This window comes from Pelmatolapia mariae, linkage group LG14, assembly GCF_036321145.2.
Source record: "Pelmatolapia mariae isolate MD_Pm_ZW linkage group LG14, Pm_UMD_F_2, whole genome shotgun sequence".
Lineage (NCBI taxonomy): Eukaryota > Metazoa > Chordata > Actinopteri > Cichliformes > Cichlidae > Pelmatolapia > Pelmatolapia mariae.
In genome coordinates this window covers 12,772,528-12,794,486 of record NC_086239.1, presented here as the reverse complement: position 1 = coordinate 12,794,486, position 21,959 = coordinate 12,772,528, and the positions used below count along the sequence as shown (strand labels likewise).

The following is a 21,959-nucleotide window of genomic DNA, read 5'->3' as shown; positions in this document are numbered from 1 at the left end:
TTCAGTACCTCTCTGGTTTGATTTGCAGCCAAACAGGGGGGCTGTGTGAACACCCTGCGAGCAGTATTAATTTTAGGTAACCTGCTCAGTTAATAGGGGTCACGGCTGGAACGTGAGTGTTAATTTGGTGAGGATGCTGGTTCATTTGGACGTATATTGGCTTAAAGGCCTGTGCTGCATGAGAAAGGAGTAGTTGCCATCTCAGCCAAGTGCTGAATTGCAGAGACGGAGTGCAAGTGTGGGGGCGTTTTGTTTAGCTCACCCTCTGTTGCTCACTCTCTCACTCTGTATCTCTCTCTCTCGTTCTCTCTGACACTTCCGAAGGCAAGACCGGCAGCCTTCACCACATCCGACCCCCCTAAAGATCTTTATGAGTGATTTTGAACATTTTTTTTCTTTACATTTTTAAAATTCACAGCTGTTGTGGCTCTTGTCACTCTCCTGGTTCTCCCATTAACCTAAATCAAGATAGAGTATGAGGTGGAGCACGACTGCAGGTCTTGGAGAATAGGCAGAACCCATTTTGAAATATGACAGCGAGAGAAATGTGCAACTTGGTAACAAATAAACATGGTGTGCAAAAGTATTGCATATCATCAGTACTGCAAGCCACATTTTTATCTTGTTTACGGCCTACATAACTTTTGACTTGTGCCTTCACTAAAGACTGTAGTCTCATGGCCTGAGTAATGTGTAACTTCTTAGAACGTCTCCTCTCCTCATGGTCAACAGGGCAAGGTTCACCTGGAGATGCGATTGAGTGAAGTGATCACAGAGAACGGATCAACAGGCCAACACATATCAGTCCGGTGAGTTCTACGAGTCACTTGTTTCCTGTCAAGTGTGCTGTGAGTACAGTTAGTTTGAAACTTTGCAGGGAAATCATGACAGAACTCCAAAGCTTGAGTCAAGTGAGTATTTTCACTGGCTAAAGATCAAACCTTCACATTAAGCCCAGCAAAACAAGTCTCCAACATAAAAGGTGTTACATGTATGTATATATATATATATATATATATATATATATATATATATATATATATATATATATATATATATATATGCACGGTAAAAGTTTGAGTAATAGCGCACAGCATACATTCCTAAACTGACTGTCCACACTTCTCATTCTGAGCAACAACTTGTTTGAGAAAGAAATATGTTTAAAGTTGTTTAAAAAAAAAAAAAAAAAAGAAGTCATCATTGATAAAAGTTTCAGTATTGCTTGCTAATCTTGGGTCTCGGTAGCTTGTTTTTTGTGTGGTTTTAAGTGTGTCACAATATTCCTTTATCATTCACCTTTACTTCCGAGCTGTACATTTCACATCACACAGTTTTCACAAGCACAAACCGATATAAGGGCAGATAATGACGTGGGAGGATGTTGAGAGAGAGAGAGGGGGAAAAAAAGAAAGAAAGCACCCATTGACAGATTAGGCTGAGCATGTAAATTTACACACACGTATGTGCATGTGTATGTCAGACCTCTTGCTGTTTACGTATGTTGTTTTGCACCCCCACCATTCATGCTTGGAGAGCAGGGTAATGAGAAGGAAGTGATGGCATCTGAGCAGGAAGCGTGCGCTTCTCACTCTGCAACCGCTGTGGTTTTCTGCTGCTGTCATTCAGTGTTTGAATCGGATTGTTTGCTTAAACCGTCGGCCTGCTCACTGTCACCTGTGCGTAATTGCTCTTGTTTTTCTCCATCGGGTCAACCAGACAAGTCCACGAAGGGCGTGAGGCTCATCGTCCCGTTGCAGGAAGATAATCGGAGCAAAGTTGCATCGTGTCGAGTTAAAAATGATGTAAGAGTGAGGCTTTAGGGAATATTGTTATGACAACCTTGAAGATGATACACAAACATCTTTACATTCAGCTGCTTGGCTTCTCCCTCCGGCCCCGCTTAGCATAGCAGGCTGAATTCATTCTTATTCTCTGCTGACTTGTGCTTAGCAGCCACATCCTGTTTAGACTGCTCACAGTGCCTGTTGTCACCTGAAACACCTGTTTTTTGTTTTGTTTTAAAAGATCCTTGTGTGACGCCAGTCAAACGTGAGGTCAGAGTTTCTAATGATATACTGTAATCTAGTTTAATAATCCAGTGCTACATTTAAATATAGTTCACGTTCCATGTTGTTTTTGTTTTTTCCAATACAATACTATATAAACTTGGTTTGTAGTATATGCTTGTCAGTTGAGCCTGAGTCCTCTTTTGGTGCAAAGTCATTGACATCTAACATAACTAAGCAGGTTTGTGAACAATAAATGGGATGATGCAATGACATTTTTAATGATTATGTCTTTAAGCTTAATGTGCAAAAGCATTTACGGTTTCTGTTTTGAAGAGGGGGTGTTTTTCTTATTGTTCCGGTAGTGCAAACCATACAGGGTTGAACACTAAAAGCATTTCCACTGAGGCGTCTGTTGAACCAACAAGAAATTATTTACCATTCACGCACCCGCGGCACGGCATTAAAAGCTAATCTCTCCCAAGGTCTGGGTCACTTTAGGGCCTGTCAAAGTGCTACTGTGTGAAATATTGACGGTTTTGGTCCAAGGTGAGCAGCTCCTCAGTGTTTAGAAAGGTGGAATCACAAGATGTAACAAGAATGCTATAACGGTATAATATAGTTGCCTTTATTTTATTTTCTCTTTTCTTGTGTTTTTATTCAGGATAATTGAGTGCAAGGAGCTGCCTTTGATCAGTGGGCAGAACTGTGACCCCTATGCTACCGTGTCACTTGTCGGACCTGCCAGGTAACTCTGAAGTTCGCGCAGATAACAAAATAAGTTCTTAGTGTGTTACAGAATATAGAAGTAGCTTGTTTGTTCCTTTTTTTAGCTTTGTGTAATCACATAAGTAACGACTTTACCAATTTCCTGAAATAAACAGTGCACAGGTTTTCCACACTGCCTTTAAAACTACTGAGGAATATGTGCAGAAATATTGTGCAGTGTGACTTGAAGCGTAAGGTCCCTACATATATTCTCATCTTTAGGAGCACGCCCGGTCTAAACCAAGGTTGTTATGGTTAAAGCTCATTGTGGAAAAATTTTGAAGTAGTTTTTTTCTTTTTAACTAACTGTAAGAACATCGTGAACTTGAACAGCTGACTAAAATAAAGTACAAACAGACAACAAATGTCGTTAGTTTTAGTCTTTCTCAGCCTGCCTGAAGAGGCTTTGTCACACATATTTGAGATGTGGGAGTTATTATGGGGTTTTGTTTTTTTAGTTTCAGTTCATTTCCAGAGTGGATTTCTTTTCAGTTTAGTTTTTATTGTTTGAAAGTTTTTATTGGTTTCACTGTATTAGTCTGTTTGTTTGTTTGTTTTTAAACTATCATTGTATGGAGGAAATATGTCAGAGGCAAGATTTAGGAAAATCGGTGCAGGTATTAGAACTAAAAACCAACAACACATCCATCAAAGCCTCCTAGGGAAATTGTAATTTTTTTATTTATTTTTTTGAGCCAAACTAAAAAATACTAAGACTAAGGATCTTTCCCCTAAATATTCTTTTGTTATTCAAAGTTCACAAAATCGTTTCATTTAATTTTAGGTAATTCTAATAACATTCTGTGGGGCATTTTCAGCTTTTACAAGTTGTTGTGCTTGCATTGTAATATCTGTTTATCTGGACTTTCTTAAATCTTGCTCCTAACAAGTACCCTCCACATTATTGGGGTCAGTTTGGCTCTGAAGCTAAAGCGGGTCATCTGCTAATCGTAAAGTATAAAGTGCTTAAGTAGAATAGAAAAGCACTTTAAAGGAACCAATCCATTTACCGTTCCATTATAAAGACTAGCACATGCCCATGCTACAGCATTGTATGGTGTATTTGTGCTGTTGGCAAACTGGTATATTTAATCTCATTGAGATTTTTTTTTCCCAGTAGATGGTAAATAAACTGGTTCTTATGTAGTGCTTTTCTACTACCTGAGCACTCCAGGCTCTTTAAACAGCTTTCCTCATTCACCCATTCATACAAACACCTTTTTCTATGCTTTTTCTAAGTAAGTGCTTTCTATCTAACATTCACACACATTCATGCTCCCATGGATGCATCGGAGAGCAACTTGGGGTTGGCATTTCGCTCAAGGATATTTGGCACGTTGACTGGAGCAGACAGGAATCGAACCACCAAGATGGGGTGGTAGATGTTGTTTTACATGCTGGAAATGGGGCGTTTTTAGCTAGATGCTTTCAAGGTTGTTATTAGGCATCTATAATTCAACTTTTGTGAATATAAAGTTGTTTTATTGAGTTGTTTTTGTCATGAATTAAAGTAACAGGATGCATGTTATAGATGATAAAAGCAGGTCTTTTTAGTTGCTAGGCATGATGACATGATTTCTGATATAGTTAGGAACCTCGAGCAGCGTGAGCTGTACCTGCGTGCCAGGTTTAGTTGCTCAACACCTAATCGTGTAGGAGGAGCTCGCAGACAAAGAGCAAACACGCAGACAGAGATTTTGTGCTATTGTAAGATTGGAAAGACTGAAACTAATTAAAACTATCTGAAACAAACCACACCTCTTGAAACGAATACAATATCAAAATCAAAGACTCAGAACTAGACTCTGGTTTAAACAAATTGTTATTTTATTTTATTTTTTTTAATGAATGTCATGAGTGAGCTGACTAAACTTTCCAAGAATACAAAGACTATGAGCTCAACTATGAGTATCCACTTACAGCTTGCCACCATCGTGAACCTTGTTACAGATGGCAAGATTACATTTTAGTCATCTTAAGTCACTCCCTGACAGTGCGATAGGAGTCACATGCTTCTCTTCCCCTTTTCTTCTCAATGTATCCATAGCTGAATCCTTAAATTATCGGAGAAAATGGCATTCAGTTTCTGTAATGTCTCCCCTAAGGTCTGATCAGAAGAAAACAAAGGTAAAGAAGAAAACCAGCAACCCTCATTTTGAAGAGACCTTCTTCTTTGAGGTAAATCTTGTAACACATGTTACCACATCATAGGTTTCAAATGGTCTGTTGGTTACAGCAGATAATTGTATATATTAACCATGACATGTTCATCTGCAGGTCACACGGTCCTACTCTAGAAGGACTCAATTCAACGTGGAGGAGGAGGACATCGAAAAACTTGAGATCAAGTGCGTTTTGAAGGTCCCCCCCCCCCCCCCCCCCCTTTTGTGTGCGCTTTACGCTTTCTCGCTGTCTAACAGACACACACACATACATGTACACGCTTCCCCTTTATAGTCTTGACAAAAGAAGAATAATTTCTTAACGACTTCAGGTTAAAAAAAAACCCAAACAAAACAAATTATTTTTATTTGGCGTGTTCTGACTACTGATGGAGAGCCTTTGATTTCTGGTTAAGGATATGTGGGGCTTCCATCACAGTGGATTCATAGCTCACTGGGTAAGACTAGTCAGAGTTGAAGGTAAACACTCGTGCATGGTGTTGAGGTTTGGATTTGAGGTGGTGTCATTGCACACATTGTATTGGTTTTTATGCACCAAGCAGGTAAGGACCGCTTAGTAGCGATTTTTCTTTTAAGCCCTTTTTGCCATATTTGAAGTGGGTGGTTGTTTTGTGCTGAACACACAGACACAAAGAGCAACATTTATTTTGCCTTACTACTTGTACATGTAGTTTGTAGTAACAGTTGTATATTTGCAGATGAAAAACATTCTTTCAGTCCACGTCCTTTCCCTTTTTTTGCAGAGTTGATTTGTGGAACAATGAGAATCTGGCTCAGGATGTTTTTCTGGGGGAAACACGGGTCCCTGTCAAGATCCTACAAAGCGACCACATTCACAAAGCCTGGTAAGGAGCAGACGGAAGTATCTCGCTATCCTTTAGGAATTTAAACATATTTATGCATACTTATTGAGCACTAGGATGACAAATTTAGATTTTCTGTCCCCTTGTTTTGAAAATGGGTTTAAAGTGGAATCATCCCTCCTTCAGGCACATGCCTGTAATATAGACAGAGCATTTTCTTCTCATTTTAAATGGCAATACTGAGATAAAACTGAAATATTCATGAGCTTTGGTTTACACCCCTATTACCTCCTGTTTACATAACTCCTAAAAGATTTTCCAAAATAGATTCAGAAGGGTCAGTTTTACCTATATGTGCTCGACTAAATCCAGCATAGTCTGGTGCGTCTGTGCCTTTAAAAATTTACTAGACGGGGGGGAAACAAAAAAACATGATCATTAATCTGTCATGGCCTGATTACCTTCCTCTTTACCAAACAGGGGTTTTTTTTATTTTTTTTTATTTATTTAAACACTGGAAGGTGGAGCCTGCTGCCTTTGGTATTTCACTGTTCAGGAACCCAGTCTTGCATGTCTGTTTGCACTGTTGCATTTTCTTGCTTTTACAAGGTGATCTTAAAACTCTTCCTAGATTTCTCAGAGTTCAGCAGTTTTTCCACTGTGTGGGTGTTTTCCTTGCTTTGCGTCAGAGTAGGAGATGTGGGATTACGCCAGATAGGAGTTTGTTAGTAGATGAGGGCTTTGAGTCAAGTGCGTGGGTGGCTTATGCATGGTGGCAGTACCTCATGTCCTGTGTTTATGCTGGAAGTCGTCCATGTTGCATTCATAAAAAGTGTTGGGTACAGGTGATCTGTTAAAGTGTCTCTGTCTGTGTGCAGTGATTACAGATCAAGGGGATTACGGGCAAACCTGCAGTGACTGCAGGCTAACTCGACATGTATAATGTTGTTTTACCCCACCTGTTGGCTTATGGAGAGATGTGCAGGCACTATGGGAGGACTATTTATCGATCACTAGGCTGACTAATATGTTCTGAATCAAGGGTGGGGGAACTCCAAGCCTTAAGGGCCGGTGTCCTGCAGGTTTTAGATATCGCCCTGGGTCAACACACCTGAATCAAATGAATGAACCTGAATTAGTTCATTACCAGGCCTCTGGAGAACTTCAAGACATGTTGAGGAAGTAATTTAAAAGCTGTTTTTGTTCAAGGACTCCTCTAAAACCTGCAGGACACCAGCCTTTGAGGCCTGGAGTTTCCCCCACCCCTCGTCTAAATGGATATTATAAAAAGACTTTTCCTCCCAAGTCCAGATTTTTGGTCATTTTGATCTTTTCTTTCTTAATTTAAATGTCCAAAACCGTCAATTAGCGGTTGAACAACCTCACAAATTTAGATTTTCTTTCCCCTTGTTTTGAAAAAGGGGTTCAAAGTTAAATCATCCCTCGTTTAGGCACATACCTGTAATAAAGACAGAAGCATTTTCTTAACATTTTAAATGCCTATGTCGAGATAAAGCTGAAATATTTGTGTGCTTTGGTTTACACCCCTATATGCTGTTAAACAAGCCTAATGATTGAATTCCTCTTATTTTAAGTGAAAGCTGTTAGACCAGCAGGAAAGAATTGGCAGCGTAGCAAAGACGGCTGTTTAGTTGATATACTGTGATAAACAGGTGGGTATATCTGTACTGAGCAGCATTTAGAAACCTCTTTTCATCCTTGGTTTTTCTCAGTTGTTGCTGTAAAATATACTCTAGTTATCGTCTTGCTTTGCAATCTATTTATCATGGTTTTGTCTTCCATTTCAAGATTTTATGCTCATTGCTTAAAACCTTTGTAAAGTGGACTTAAATCCTTTGTGATGCTGCATATTTACTGCACTATTCCTGATACTTACTCTATTTCATGTTTATAGTATAAATATTTTCTAAAGATGCACCCATTGAACTTTTTTGGCTTATTTCAAATTTCCTTTTTTCCGATACCGACATTTGCCATTTTCGATTTTCTTTCTAAAACCAGCACATACAAGCTAATCAGCTTTTATTCACTGATTTGTTTTTTTCTTAAATAGTAAAAGAAATTGTAAAACCTTTACAGTTTCTGCAGTAAGTTTCAGGATCTTCTTTTGCTGAAACAACTGAGTATAAAGTTTTCTGCTACTGCAAAGAGGTGTAAATAATTAAGTGAAAATAAGTTTCTGTACCTGACATGTGTAATCTTTCTAGACAAAAGCAGGTCTAGTAGATTTATAGAACAAAATAAATGTCAGGTACTTCCATAATTTTCCAATATATTTATAACTTCACTAGATAACCGGAGATCAACTCTCTTCTCTTTTTCTCCCGTTTCCATAATTTTTCTAACTGCTTTAATCGTTCTGCTCATACCGAGGCTGCCGGCTCTTGGCTGCCTCTGACCTCTGGATAGCTTCAACCCCTTTTCTTTTGTTACCTTCTTAAACATGTCCTTGTTCACTTAAGTTAAGTTGATTTAAGTGTCTGATTAGGTTTGTTGTTAGGATCGTTTTCGTGGTGGTCCCCCCGCAGTTTACTTTGGAGAACTTTGTCGCCGAACTCAGAGCTGAGACCATCTGTGCTAACACCGTGTAAGCTTGTGGCTGTGAATATGCCACTGTGCACATGTTATGTATTTATGAGATATAGTGGCTTGTAATCAGACGTGAGGCTGTCAGAGGGTCACTGGTGCGAGCTGAGTACACTGGGAATCGGCTGATTGCAGTTCCTGGTTGATTCAACATTGCGTTTTTTTGTTTGTTTGTCTTTTTAATATTTTCCCACTTTGAGGATCTCTGTTGTTACTTCATCTGCTCTTTAAAGTGGCTGTTACTGATTTATGAAAATGGGAGAGTGTGTTAGTTGTTAATTATTAATTATTAGTGGTCATAAACTGCTTCTTTGCCTGGACCACCCCCACTATAAACAAGCACTCCCACCTCCACCACACCGCACCCTATCCCTGCCACCCACGCACCCACCAATATCAGTCATGGCCTATGTAACCCTCATCACTTTCTCAACCCTGTCCTCTAATGTGTGACTTTGTATTGTGCCCCTTCCTCCTGTTTTGTGTATATACTCCTCTTGTCTGTTATTTATTCCTGCTGTCCTGCTAGTTATATTTTTGTACCATGCTCAGATGGTGTGGAGCTCCCACAATTTTGTAGTACATGTACAATAACAATTAAATTGCTATTCTATTAACTATCTGGCATCTCTACTAGAAGTTTGTGCATTCAAACAAAGAGCTAAGAAGTCTTAAGTTAACTGGATGGATGCACACCAGATGCAAACTGCTGCGTGCTCAAATAAGCAGCTCTCGATCTTTATCTGCATCAAAGATAATAACATGTCAGCTGTTTTGTTCAAAATTTGTTTCCACTTTCCTCAATTGGCTGTGGAGGGGTGAAAAAAATATTGCAGGTTTAAACTCTGTGTTTGACTCAAACCTTTTCCAACAACTGTTTTCTGCGTGAGTATATATGCACAACTCATCATATATTTAGGTAAGACATTGGATAAAAGCATATTTTGACAAATGAAGATGCTTTCTTCTGTCCTGCAAAGTGTTTTTGGAAGCTTCAGTGTTCGTTTTGCTGCTTTTTTCTGGTACAGTTGGTCTGTGATGTGTTAAACAGTTGGTATCAAACAAGCAGGATCAGCTTTTTTTACTTTTTAAAAAAAATTATGTGTAATCTTAGGTGGGTTGTGTTGTAGAGTTAATATTTTATGGAAAGTGTCCAGGCTGTCTGTGACTGACACACATGTACTCAGTTATCTGGTTTCTGTCTCAGTTATGTGATAGGTTGCAGGTTCCATGTGTTCAGAGGATGACTCATTAGTCACAGCACAGTAATGTGTTGTTTCTCTTATTGTGACCCATAAGGTATCTCCTTCAGCCAAAAGGGAACGGCAACAAATCCAAGTCTGATGATTTAGGATCCTTGCGTTTGAAGCTGACCTACATAGAAGACACAGTGCTGCCATCTGCCTGCTACACGCCACTCTGCACCCTGCTGCTCAAATCCCCAGATGTGAAGGTGAGACAGAAGCTTTAAGTCGAAGCAAATCCTTATGAGAAAATTCCACACTGAGACGATGCAGAGATCGATATTGTTGTCTTTTCTCTTTTCACTTTTTTTCTCACCCTTCTTCAGCCCATCTCAGCATCAGCAGCACACATCCTGGGGGACATTTGCAGAGAGCGATACGAGGTCGTTCTGCCGATGGTCCGACTGCTGCTCCACAACAATCGCTTCGTGCCTTTTGTCTCTGCTGTGGCAGCACTGGAGCTGGACAACACTCAGTGAGTACTCCTCTGGCACATACCTTTTTACACCAAGCCAAGTAGATATACCGGATAGAAACATGCAAACAGATGTTACTGCACTGCAGTCACGCTGTGTTTTCCCTAATAAACAGTTCAACTTTCTGGCTATGACTAATGCAATAAAACAGGAAGCAGCTCTAAAATACAATAGAGCTTCAAGAGTGAATGTGGTTTTAATTACTCGTCTTGACTCAGACGGTTTGATTCTGAAACTTCATAAAAATTCTAGTCATAAAATAAAGTCTAATTGGTGTCTGTGGAATATCTGTGTCCATACAGGGAGGCTAACACTATATTCCGTGGCAACTCGCTGGCAACGCGCTGCATCGATGACATGATGAAGATTGTGGGAAAGAATTACCTATCTGTTACCTTGAAGCCTGTAATAGATGAGGTATGAGTAAAAAGGAGACGCATACACACACACACGCGCGCCCACACACACATCCTGTGTCGGTGCCAGAATGGTCATGAATCACTGGGGTTAGAATGGAAAAATCCACTTAAACATCTGCCCTTCAGCCTCAGTCTGCAGATGTGCAGATGTAATTGGAGGGTTTGGATAGGCGCAGGGTATTTTCCTTTAAACGGTTTTAAAACTAATTTTTTTTAATCCTGTCTGGCTTGTTGACACTGGTCTAGATGTACAGGTTGAAGGCCACTGTAATTACCACAGTTTCTTGCAACTGTATCTACAGAGTGTGCATTATTGTGTACTTGGTCTTTTCTTTTATCTGTGACTTACAATTGCTAGTTAATTTGAGTTCTTCGACATAAAGCAAAAAGACACAGCTGGGGTTGAAAATGCCTTCAGTCCCTCCTCTCACTCACCGTGTCCAGCTGGTGTCCCTCCAATTTCAAGAAAATCTGAATAAATCTCAGTTCTTGTTCACTTGTAATTTAAAGATTTGGTTTGAACTAATTGTTCTTTGTTTGCTTGCTTGATTTTTGTTTTTTCCCCTCGTATCTTTAACAGATTTGTGAATCCAACAAAACCTGTGAGATAGACCCTATTAAACTAAAGGAAGGTGACAATGTAGAGGTCAACAAGGTAAGTGCACCCATCTCACTAGATTTATCAGTCTTGTAATAGGATTAATTGAAGCTTTGCTTGTCGTAAAACTGCGAGAAAAGTGTTTTGCCACTTTTTAGCTTCTGTTTAGAACATTTTAAAGTGATGCTAAGTTGTTGTGTGTTTTTTACTTTACCTGTGCAGGAAAACCTGCAGGGTTACGTCCAGAAAGTCTTCTCCTCCATCACCCAGTCAAGTTCTAACTGCCCACCACTAATGTGTGACGTCTTCAGGTCTCTGAGGCATTTGGCCTGCAAACGCTTTCCAGGTAAAACGTAGAGCCAGTGTTAAAAAGTAAAACTGCTGTGACAAAAGGTTATATCCACACCCACAGCAGGTGTGTAAATTGTGACGTAAATGTCATTTTACTCCAGAAACTGTGCTGTAAAATTATGCGGGGCTTTTAGCAGATTGCGATGTTGCTGCTGGCTAAATGCCTTAGTAGTCCACAGCAGTATATTAAACCAAATTATATTTGGCATATTTATATATACACTCACCAGCCTTTTCATTGCTTACACCTTGATTTTGCTGGGTTGGACCTTTGCTTTGCCTTATGAGCTAACTTAATTCTTCATGGCATAGATTCAGCAAGGTGCTCAATACATTCCTCTGAGGTTTTGGTCCATTTTGACAGTTTTGAGCTTTTCTCATATAAAATATCTCTATTTTATAAGCCATTTTTTTGCCAGTTGAATTGAATTTGCTGGTTTCTCAGGTGTTTCTTTCTCCTCTCCACAGGCGACCCACATGTTCAGTACTCAGCCGTCAGCAGCTTTGTGTTTCTGCGCTTTTTTGCTGTTGCTGTTCTCTCTCCTCACTCCTTTCAACTGCGTTCCCATCATCCTGTAAGTACACGTCACCCACTCTCAGCGCTAATGATGAGTGAGCGTATGCAGTTTACGTTCTCAGTCGGTTAAACCTTGGTGCCGTTGTACATTTTCTGTAACTGCAGGATCCTGAGATTTCCCGGACGCTCACACTCATCTCAAAAACCATTCAGACTCTCGGCAGCTGGGGTAGCTTGTCAAAAAAGCTGGTAAGATTTATATTGCTGAAATTCTAGTGCGAGCTACATATTGTCCACTTTATAGTAATTGACAAACAGAGGCACTTTCCAAATGCATTTTTTTCCTGTTATGCTAATTAAACCCACTTTGTTTTTTCTCTTTCTAGTCCAGTTTTAAAGAAACCTATATGTATGACTTCTTCAAATCATTCCAGGAAGAGAAGTGTATCGAAAAAGTTAAAAAGGTATTTTTTCCCCCTCACATACTCAAAGGTCCATAAAAGGATTCATCATTTCTAATGGCTGTTATCATTTTGTTTCCAGTTTCTGGATGAAATCTCCTCCAACGTCAGTAAGGAGTCCAGTGGGCTGGAAGACGCTGTCGTTCTCAAGGAGGGGTGAGTGTTCACTTCAAGTCTGGGCAGAATTGAGAACTCTCACTTGGTAATAAAGAAGCCTTGGGGGTAGCTTTGGCATGGATCGCCAAGATCAGTTCTGCACTAGGCATAAAACAACAGGTTAATTTTATGACACGATAACCGTTTGAGGGCGTTCACTATGTCCTGTTAGAAGAATCTAATTACATCATTTGAGCATAAAGATTACTCTGAAGTAATAAATTGTACTTTTTTTGCCTCAAGTAAATCAGCTCAGATTTGAACCCTCAACCTGTCCTTTTATAGGGAAGTACAGAAACGTGCTCAGGGGAGAAAACCCCCTGGAATGAAAACTTTTAAGAAGAGATGGCTCAGACTGACCAACAGGGAGCTCTCCTACCACAAACATAAAGGTGAGACCAGTTTACTGTAATCTCATACTCGAATATGATGAAAACCAATGAGATAAACACGTATGCGCGGGTTACACACAATGCTAAGTTCCCGACACTAGCACTAGATGGAGCTAAAGTAATTGCTTAAATGTTACTTATAAAATTAAGAGATTAAATGGACTGGTTCTTTTATAAAGTGCATTTCTACTGAGTATTCAAAGCACTTTATACTTGCCTCATTCACCCATTCATACAAGCACTTTTTTCTGTTTATGCCTTTTAAAGTACTGGACAATAAGCATATACAATGCATTTTTTAAGTATGACCTGATTTGTTTTTGTAGTTTCCTGTGTTGATTACTTGTGTGTTGACTTTGCATCAGCTGATTAATGAAATGCATCTTTTGAGGGCTTTGCAGAGTAAATACTGCCTTTCTGTGATACTTAAGGAAAGTTTCGAGTGCTCAGTAAATTGTCAGAAAGAGAGGGTGTGATAATAAATAAGATTGATGATCAATCATTGGAGCCAGTTGATAGGAATATAAAACTGTCTTCAAGGAATTTCCCAAAAAAATATGTTCAGAAACTGCAGCTTTTACTTTCAAGGGAGAAGTTTAAATGTTTTATTTTCTTCTGCTCATTATTTAACCTAAACGGTAATGTTGTTGAGACTGGAGGCTGTTTGTGTGTAAACCTAACAGAATGACTTGTTCTCCCCAGGGAAAGATGCCGACCGCACCATTAATGTCAAAAATATCCGGGCGGTGGAGAAAGTGGATGAAAGTGCCTTTAACCGCAAAAATGTAAGCCAGTTCCCCCTCTCACATGGCCCCGTCATCACTTCTCATGTATTACCCGTTTAAAATGGAAACGTCAGTGCCAGTGTCACTTCCTCCTGTTATTATTAACAGTGAAAACGGCGCATTTTTGGTCTCATGGGCACGTTAACTTTCAAATGAAGTACAGAATTGACAATATTGTTGTTGCTGGCATCGCATGCCTCAGTCCTTTCTGTCTTAGCGTAGAGGGGCGCTTTGTTCCTTGCGCTCAGAATGACCTTTATGGGAACGTAACGGTCACATCATAGTTAAACTACTTTGTTTCTCTTGCGTCAGATGTTTCAGGTGGTCCACTCTGAGAAGCCTCTTTACGTCCAGGCTGGAAACTGCGTGGAAGCCAGCGAGTGGCTGGAGGTTCTGAGCCAGGTCAGTCGTTGCAACGAGGGACGCCTGGCCACTTTCCATCCGTCAAACTACACCAGCGGGGCCTGGCAGTGCTGCCAAAGCCTGAGTAGCAACGCTCCAGGCTGCAAGCCCTGCACAACGTAAGTTTTTCCTCCACATCAACACCACAGCGAGGGGCGGGGCGGGGGGAATGTTTCAGTATCCTCGCTGCCATCTGTGGGGCGTGTGTTGCAGATCACAATAAACGCTTAATAAAACTGCCTGTTTGACTGACCGTGTAGGTGCTCACAAGCAAACCTTAACCCTTTAATCATTATCTCTTGTTATGAGGACATTTCAAATGGAAAACAGAAACTTCTAAAGCAGGATTTTTCAGGTGTGCTGATTTTTATATGATGTTAAAAAAGAAAAGTCTTTTCAGCGTGGCATCAAAGCAGGTTAAGTTTGAAGTTTTCAATAAAGAAGAGGCTTTGTAGGGACTAAACTGAGCTTTAATTGAGAAGTGTTTGATTTCATTTATCAGCTACTCACTTTGAGGACCGTCATTTAGCTGCTCTGATGTTGTCGATCTTCTTCACCGCCTCTGTAGATGTTTAGCAAGTTTACAAAGATGAGTCAGATAGTGCACTTTCATGCTAACGTCTGTAGTGTAAGTGATGTGTGTGTGTGTGTGGAGAGATGCATGTATTTAAGTTTTTCTTCTTAGTTTGTGAGTTTCCTTTTTTGCTGCTTTTTCCTGCAAAGATTTCTCTACACTTTTGTTCTCTCCTGTTTCAGCACCATGCTGGCCAACCTGCAGCTGGATATAGACTGTGACCGAGAAGCAGAGAGGATTTTCTCACTCCTCTCAGCAAACGATACAAAGCTTCAGAGCATGGAGGGTCAGTATCAGTATCGTTTTCAGAAATGCTTCATTAGAGAGAGCAGGGTATGGTTCATATAAATGCAGCTGACTCAATATATGACATTCAGTTTAGGGTGTTTAATCGTATAAGACTACAAGCCTTATGTATACATTAGGCCCAGTGTTGTGCAGAGTGGGGTCAGATCAGCTGGTGTTTGTCTCTCAGACATTTGCGAGCTTTTTTTTAATCACCAGCAGCTGTCCTTTGTGGGATCAGCCATCAAAGCAATCAACGTATGAAGATGTCAGGTTTTAAATTCATTCATTCTCCACACTATGGTGTGTTTCACACGAACGACTGAGGGCAAAACTTTTAATTTCCAGTGTGGCGGGACAACTCATTTTTCAGCCTTCATTTGGTGATTTAAAGGTGAAGTTGGTCCAATTCAGGACCACTAGAGCGCCAACATCTTAAATCAAAACCACAGACAGTATAAATGGTCACGTAGCTACTGTGACATCGTCTGTTGGGCTCGAGATGAGCATTTGGTAACCATCCTACAGATAATCCTCCTCAAACACACTATCCCCGAACTTTACAACATAGATTTAATTTATTATTCAGTGTGACCCAAAATGAGTGACTGAGCCCATAAAGTCATCAGGAATCTGTTTGGATATCTCAATAAACATTTTCCCACAGACTTGTATAGTAACAGAAGTCCTTTTGCAGACACAGCTATCGCCATCTGGTGGCCAATTTATTTATTTATTTTTACACCGGCTTCATTTGTCTGACCTTAAAGCTAAATCTACGGTGGCTCTGAGAGAACAAACGGATTGCAAGATAAGAAAGCAGCAGCAAAATCTCACAAAACACAACAAAGTGTTTCTGGGGAGACGATAACAGGACAGACGAGCTGTGGAAGTGACAGAAACCAGAACATGCACGGGACTGCACTGGGACGCGCTTAAAGGAGGAAAACACTTCCGTTTTGTTTTGTAATTTTATTATTATTATTTTTCTTGTGTTTCATGTGCTCTTGCAGGAGTTTTTCTATGTACTGGTGTTTTCTTGCAGTGCATTTAACCTCTCAGGGCCACCGTTTGCATCCAGGTTTCATACAAACTATTAAACACGCCTCCTTTGTTTGTGTCACATGGTTTCCCCCATTGGGCTGAACACCTCGGACACCCAGTTTGCCATCTCAGTTTTTCTACTTTCACTCTGGTGTCTGTGTAAAAGAGCAAGGGCAAACCGTTTTACACATACTGCTAATGCAGCTGTTACTTCACTATATCGTCGTGTAGATAAAAACTTGTTTCCTGCCGTTTTCGTGTTCACCATCTCACTTCCGAGCACTTGAAGTTGCACTTTGTAACGTTTGTCCTCTCCACAGATGCCTGTGCCAGTTTGGCAGTGTATCAGGGCCCCCAGCGAGAGCCGGAGGAATACTCAAAGTTCACCATTCAGGAACCCAAAGAGACCTTTCACACACTGAAACAGCTCCGAAACATCATGGAGGAGCTGCAGCGGCAGCACAATATCAGGAATGACGTACGGCAGTACGGCAGCCTGTAAGTCTCCATGTTACATTATTATGATACACCACTTTTACGCAGTATGATTATGTAATGCAGTGATGGTAAATGATGTGGAAATCTTATTATTAATACTAAAACACATTCTGCAGTGTGGATGCTGAAAGTAGGATTATGTGATCTAAATTGGTAGAGGAAGTGCAGAACATGATGGCAAAGAAAACTGGGAAATTTTCAAAATAAGACGCTAAAGTTGTGATCTGAAGCCCTGCGAAGGACATCACAGGTGCACAGGGCAACATCTGATATCCCCATGTTGTTGTTGTCCCTGGATCATCATCATCATCGATGTTGGTCCAGGTTTTAATACTGCAAGGGACCATTAATACTGTTGTGATGTCATAGTTTTTCGACATGGAAACACCATCACGTCACACAGCAAACCCTAACCTTAATCCTAACTCTGACTATGGCCCCTCTATCCCTGCCCTATGATGATAATGATGATCCAGAACGAACACCTGGATCTCAGCTACACCTGAGGATCAGTTCAGAAGTTTTGGACACTAAAAGTAAAGCTGTGAAGCTTGCAGAAATAACAAAAGAAAGTTTGACGTAAAGGGACTAACGCCCTAACTTTAGTGTTTTATTACAGCTGTGGCCCAGGACTCTCAGAAAGATCACTTACTCATTATCTTTGTCTTCCTTCCGTTTCAGTGACAACCCCATAGTGGGAAAAACCTCTTAACCTGGCTGGGGCGATGTGGTCCAAAAGCAGCCACGCCTGCATCACAACAAAGCGCCTACGTTGTCCATTAGAAGCCCTGGGAGCTGTGCCAGTGAGGAAAGGTGCGACCAGGTGAATGATACACCACCTGACCTCCACATGTCATGAGTCCACTACAGCAATGACAGCCCGAGAAGGGGAGCCAGAACAAGCTTGTGAGCTTGACCAGGATCGCACCTTCATCCTCGAAAGGAATGAACCCTTAGGTGTTTTCTTTTGTCTTTTTTTCTTTCTTTCTTTTTTTTTTTTTTTTGGAAGTATGTTGCCTCATCTCCTCCCCGTCCTCTGCAGTGAAGGTCACAGATTCTATCCGTGTCTTAACTTATGTCCCCCTTTTTATGTACAGCTGTGTGAAATGGGCATCATTAGATGGTGTGTGAATAGGCTGCTAATTTTTTCTTTTATTCACCGAGTTTTATATGAACAGCTGTAATGATGCTCTCCTCTCATCTGTGAACATCTGTCTTTACAGTTGATTCCTAATCACCAATCTGGAGGCCCCTCCCCCCATAAACTTCAGTCTTTTCTCCTCCTCTTGAACAAATGTAAATGTATATTTTCAAAGAACATTTAAACCAGTCTGCCTTACTTTGACGGATGTTTCTTTCACATCAAATGCTGAGGGAATAATGCAGAAGCACTTTAAATATTTGGAGCACTCCAAATAGAAAATGATTGGATACTTGGTATCAGCTTTCCCCATTTTGATCAGTTACATGATCCTTTGTTTCATTCCTGTACAATAACATTTATAGCCTGTAGATTTTAAAATATTTTTCTTGACCAAAGATGATTTCATAGGTTTGAACATGAACTTGAAGAAATTAATGTATTTTGAATACAAATGGTTTAAAAATGGAGATAAATAAGATGAATATATATATATATATATAAATATAAATATATATATGTTTGGTTTATGTGTACGTTTTTGCTAACATATCCTTTACTTTTTAGTGACTTAAGGCAAGCAGTTTGCATGCGTTCAGTTTTGAATCCTGATAGCACGACTGTAGTGAAGAGTTGTATTTCCCTGTGATTGTGAATCGTATCGGTACGGTGTGCGTCAGATCTGTGCTGTCGTGTTGAGAGCCTTGAAACCTAACTAACAGTGGCTTATGTAAGAAATGATGTTCGACCTGCAGAGAGGAACCAATTGGAATAACAAAATCACCCATGTCATTCACGCTTTAGTCCAGACAATCTCAGCCAGTGCGCACGTTATGTCCTCCTTCTTTACTATCGTGGCTCCAGCTGTTCTGTTTCATCGTCTTTCGGGAATTTGCTGTTTGCTACAGCGCTCTGCTGCAATGACCAGCAGAGAAACGTCTGTATAGTAAAGGGAAAAAAATGATGTTATTGCAAACTATCAGACTCTTAAAGTTACTCATATTCTAGCATGCATGTCCTGCAGGAGTAGGGTTGCATCAGATGAACAAAGCAATAGCAAATAATCAAGATTGACTGCGTAAAATAGAGATTATCATTTTAATTTAATTCAGTTTATTGTTTGTAACTGACACAAACCAGCTCCTCAATTTTATTTTTTAAGTGGTAACCAGCAAAATTTCCCCCCAGTTAGGCTGATTTTGATTATCAGTCGGTGGATTGTTTTTTTTTTTTTGTTTTTTGTTTTTGTTTCTTTTTGGTTCATTTTTTTCCCTCTGAAAGAACCAGTGAACAATCACTTTGATTCAGTCTTGATTTTTGACTTCTTTTTTTGTTCCTTCCTGTGGTTTTGAGTCTGCTTCCCATTTGAACGATGAAGTGTTGAATAGAGACAAAAGAGACTTGAAATTACTTCAAGTGGACCTGTTATGCTTCTAAATTCTCTCATATACTTACAGGTTTAATTGTGGGTGCTCATATAAACAAGTATATGCAGAGTTAAAAGTTCACACTGCTCTACATTCACTGTTTCAGAGGTTGTTTTGTTGTGTTTTTTCTACTCATGCATCGTAATGATGTCAGAGAGTGGATATCCCCTTATATGGTCATCTCAGCTCCATATAGGGGGATATCTAGGGCATCCAATCAGAAGGAAGGATTTCACAAAGCCTTAAAGAGACAAGCGCTCAAACAGGTTATTTTAGGTAGATGATCAAATGAGAAGAAATACAAACATGGAGCAGTGAAAGAGCATAACGGGTCCCCTTTGAACATCTAAAGTTTAAACATTGAATGCTGATATTACAGGGTTAACTGTGTCTTTTCTTTTATTTGTCTGTGATTGTTTTCATGAGTTGTGTCTTTGGTCCATTATCTATTTCTAACTTGCATGTCTTGTACATTTAACAATATATTTTTCTAGGAAAATGTTTTGTACCTTTTTTTTTTCTCTCTCTCTTTTAAACACTGATTTTAATGTATTACTCAGCTGGTACTTTTGTTCTCAGTCTGTACACCTCGTCCAGGCTGGATGCTTTCTGTTTTTTTTTTGTTTTGTGTGTGTGTGTGTGTGTGTGTGTGTGTGTGTGTGTGTGTTTTCTATCTCCGTGCGCACTCCTTATTGGCTCCTGGCGGCCATAACTCCCTCAAAACTCCCTCTCGTTGAAGCTGATTAACACAGTGTTACTGCGGTGAATGTCGCGTGTTCACGTGCACGTCAGTAGTGAACAACAAGCCTGATCGGAGCCAAAATAAAACTGTAAAGTGATTTCACGCCGATTCGGTTGATGGACTTTGCTCATGATTTGAGTGACGCTGAATAAAAACAAATCTCTGGTACAAACTTCGACATCTGGATCTGAATCGGAAAGCTAGCGTAGAATCAATTGTTGTTGTATCGCATAAGCTTGCATGCTAACTCCATTGCTAGTTTTAATAAGGCCAGTAAACTAGAGGGTGGTGTATGTGTGCTTATTTTCATAAAACGTGAACGGGGAGGGGTTGTTTTAATCTATCTGATTTTAATAAGGGAAGTTTCTTCATTTGTTTGTTGTCATAAACGGTCTCTATGTGGAAACGTGAGTTTCCTGTTGGACTACAGCCAGCTTCATTTCATAAGATTACCAAACAGGAAGGGAAATGTCCATATGTGCTTTGATCTATCAGGTGAACACAGGGGAAATTAAGGTATTAGCCAACATGCAGATCTGATATGGGTTTCCGAGCTCTTAAGAAGGACCAAAATCTGATATCACTGCAGTTTGTTTTTGCAGGTGTATCTGAAACAATCATTTTTTTTCTCCTGCCAATCAGATTGTTCTGTGTCAAAGCAGAGTGTGAGTGCAGATGACTGTCTGAAGGCTTTGTAGGATTTTTCTTTTCTTTCTTTCTTTTTTTTTTTTTAAGCTAAAGTCTCTTCTTGCCTCTTCTTGTCCAGTAAACGGTGAGCGGTTCGATGTTATCGTCACATCTCCAGCTCGTTTCTTCTGAATGTCTGTTATTTTTATACACATTAAACATTTTATTTTTCCATAAATGGTCTATTCTGTGTCTCTTCATAATAAAAACACTTTGCCAGTGCCTCTTCTGTTTGTTAGGTGTCTGTTTTCCTACTGCTCTAATGTGACCTGCGTACAGTGTCCTCCATGATTTAGATAAAGAAACAAGTTGTGTAATTTTGCGTATAACTTGCTAAAGGTTTGCAATTGGATTCAGGTCTATAGCAAATTGAGGGCCAGCCAATGACACCAATGTTTTCAACGTGAAGGAACCACCAACGGACTATGTGCTCGTTAGGCCGGGCATTGTCGGGCACCAGGAGCAACCCAGGGCTCACTGTGCCAACTTAGTCTGACAAGTCTGACAGTCGAGATTATTATCTCCATAATAACAGCAGTCAGGATACTGGGTAGCAAGGAGGGATTGCATAGATGGGCTGCACCAATAAGACAAACTAAATTCTACTGAATTAATTTCTCATCTCTACTCTAAAATATGTTGGACACTCTCGCCACCCTGTTTGTAACAGCGTGCTCCTCCTGTTTTTCCTCGCACAAAGGAGCGTTTACCTGTCCTGCTGCTGGGTTGATACCGTCTAAAGCCCTATGCCACAGCTTGTGCCCTGGTATCTCCTCCACACTCTTGAGACTTTGGGTTAGATGCAGCAAAAACCTCCTTCTTAGACTGCCTGTGCAGCCTGAATAGGCTGCAGGTATCATCTCATGCCCTCTAACTGTAGAAAGTTCGTTTTTAGAGCGAGGCTAAGCTGACTTTGTGGCAAACTGTGATGAGCGAGCTTGACGTTTGTACAGTTGGAAATGTAGATCTTAGCTTAGCATAAAAGATGGGAACTAGCTTGGCTGCCTAGAAACACTTTAAAAGTGTTGGTAGCAGGACTTTTATTACTTTGGTCTGAGTCCAGATATCTGTTTAACCTGTTTACCATACAAGTAAGGCACGCTTTAACTGCCTGTGCTCAGTGCACATCTGCGAGATCCTGATAAGCTGGTGTGATTTTGCCAAGGTTGCTAAGGGTAAGAGCTAATAACCAGTAAAAAATAATAAACATCAAACATGAAAGACATGTTTTCGCTCCTCTGGTATGGAGAGGGCAAGTTTTGAATGTCTCTGGGTGGAAAAATATTTGGGTTTAGAGGATTGAATTTATACCACAGCGTGAGATGTCCTCACCTTACAAAGAGCTCCAACTGTGAAGGTAGACACACACTCAGACAGGAGTTTAAGGTTG

At 40.2% G+C, this 21,959-nt stretch overlaps 1 protein-coding gene across 1 annotated transcript in view; it reads left to right on the top strand.

Moving 5' to 3' along the window:
• The window catches only part of rasa2 (RAS p21 protein activator 2), a 32,396-nt gene extending 11,613 nt beyond the window's left edge, over positions 1 to 20,783 (top strand). The window contains exons 5-24 of the mRNA XM_063493730.1: positions 733 to 809; positions 2,674 to 2,757; positions 4,883 to 4,955; positions 5,055 to 5,125; positions 5,704 to 5,805; positions 9,670 to 9,823; positions 9,941 to 10,089; positions 10,393 to 10,507; positions 11,090 to 11,164; positions 11,330 to 11,453; positions 11,927 to 12,033; positions 12,141 to 12,224; positions 12,362 to 12,439; positions 12,519 to 12,592; positions 12,878 to 12,984; positions 13,687 to 13,769; positions 14,082 to 14,290; positions 14,928 to 15,031; positions 16,395 to 16,572; positions 17,254 to 20,783. Of these exons, the coding sequence (XP_063349800.1) occupies positions 733 to 809; positions 2,674 to 2,757; positions 4,883 to 4,955; positions 5,055 to 5,125; positions 5,704 to 5,805; positions 9,670 to 9,823; positions 9,941 to 10,089; positions 10,393 to 10,507; positions 11,090 to 11,164; positions 11,330 to 11,453; positions 11,927 to 12,033; positions 12,141 to 12,224; positions 12,362 to 12,439; positions 12,519 to 12,592; positions 12,878 to 12,984; positions 13,687 to 13,769; positions 14,082 to 14,290; positions 14,928 to 15,031; positions 16,395 to 16,572; positions 17,254 to 17,284 (2,079 nt within the window). The 3' untranslated portion in view covers positions 17,285 to 20,783. The remainder of the gene's footprint in view (positions 1 to 732; positions 810 to 2,673; positions 2,758 to 4,882; positions 4,956 to 5,054; positions 5,126 to 5,703; positions 5,806 to 9,669; positions 9,824 to 9,940; positions 10,090 to 10,392; positions 10,508 to 11,089; positions 11,165 to 11,329; positions 11,454 to 11,926; positions 12,034 to 12,140; positions 12,225 to 12,361; positions 12,440 to 12,518; positions 12,593 to 12,877; positions 12,985 to 13,686; positions 13,770 to 14,081; positions 14,291 to 14,927; positions 15,032 to 16,394; positions 16,573 to 17,253) is intronic.
• Positions 20,784 to 21,959: the final 1,176 nt, after the last annotated feature.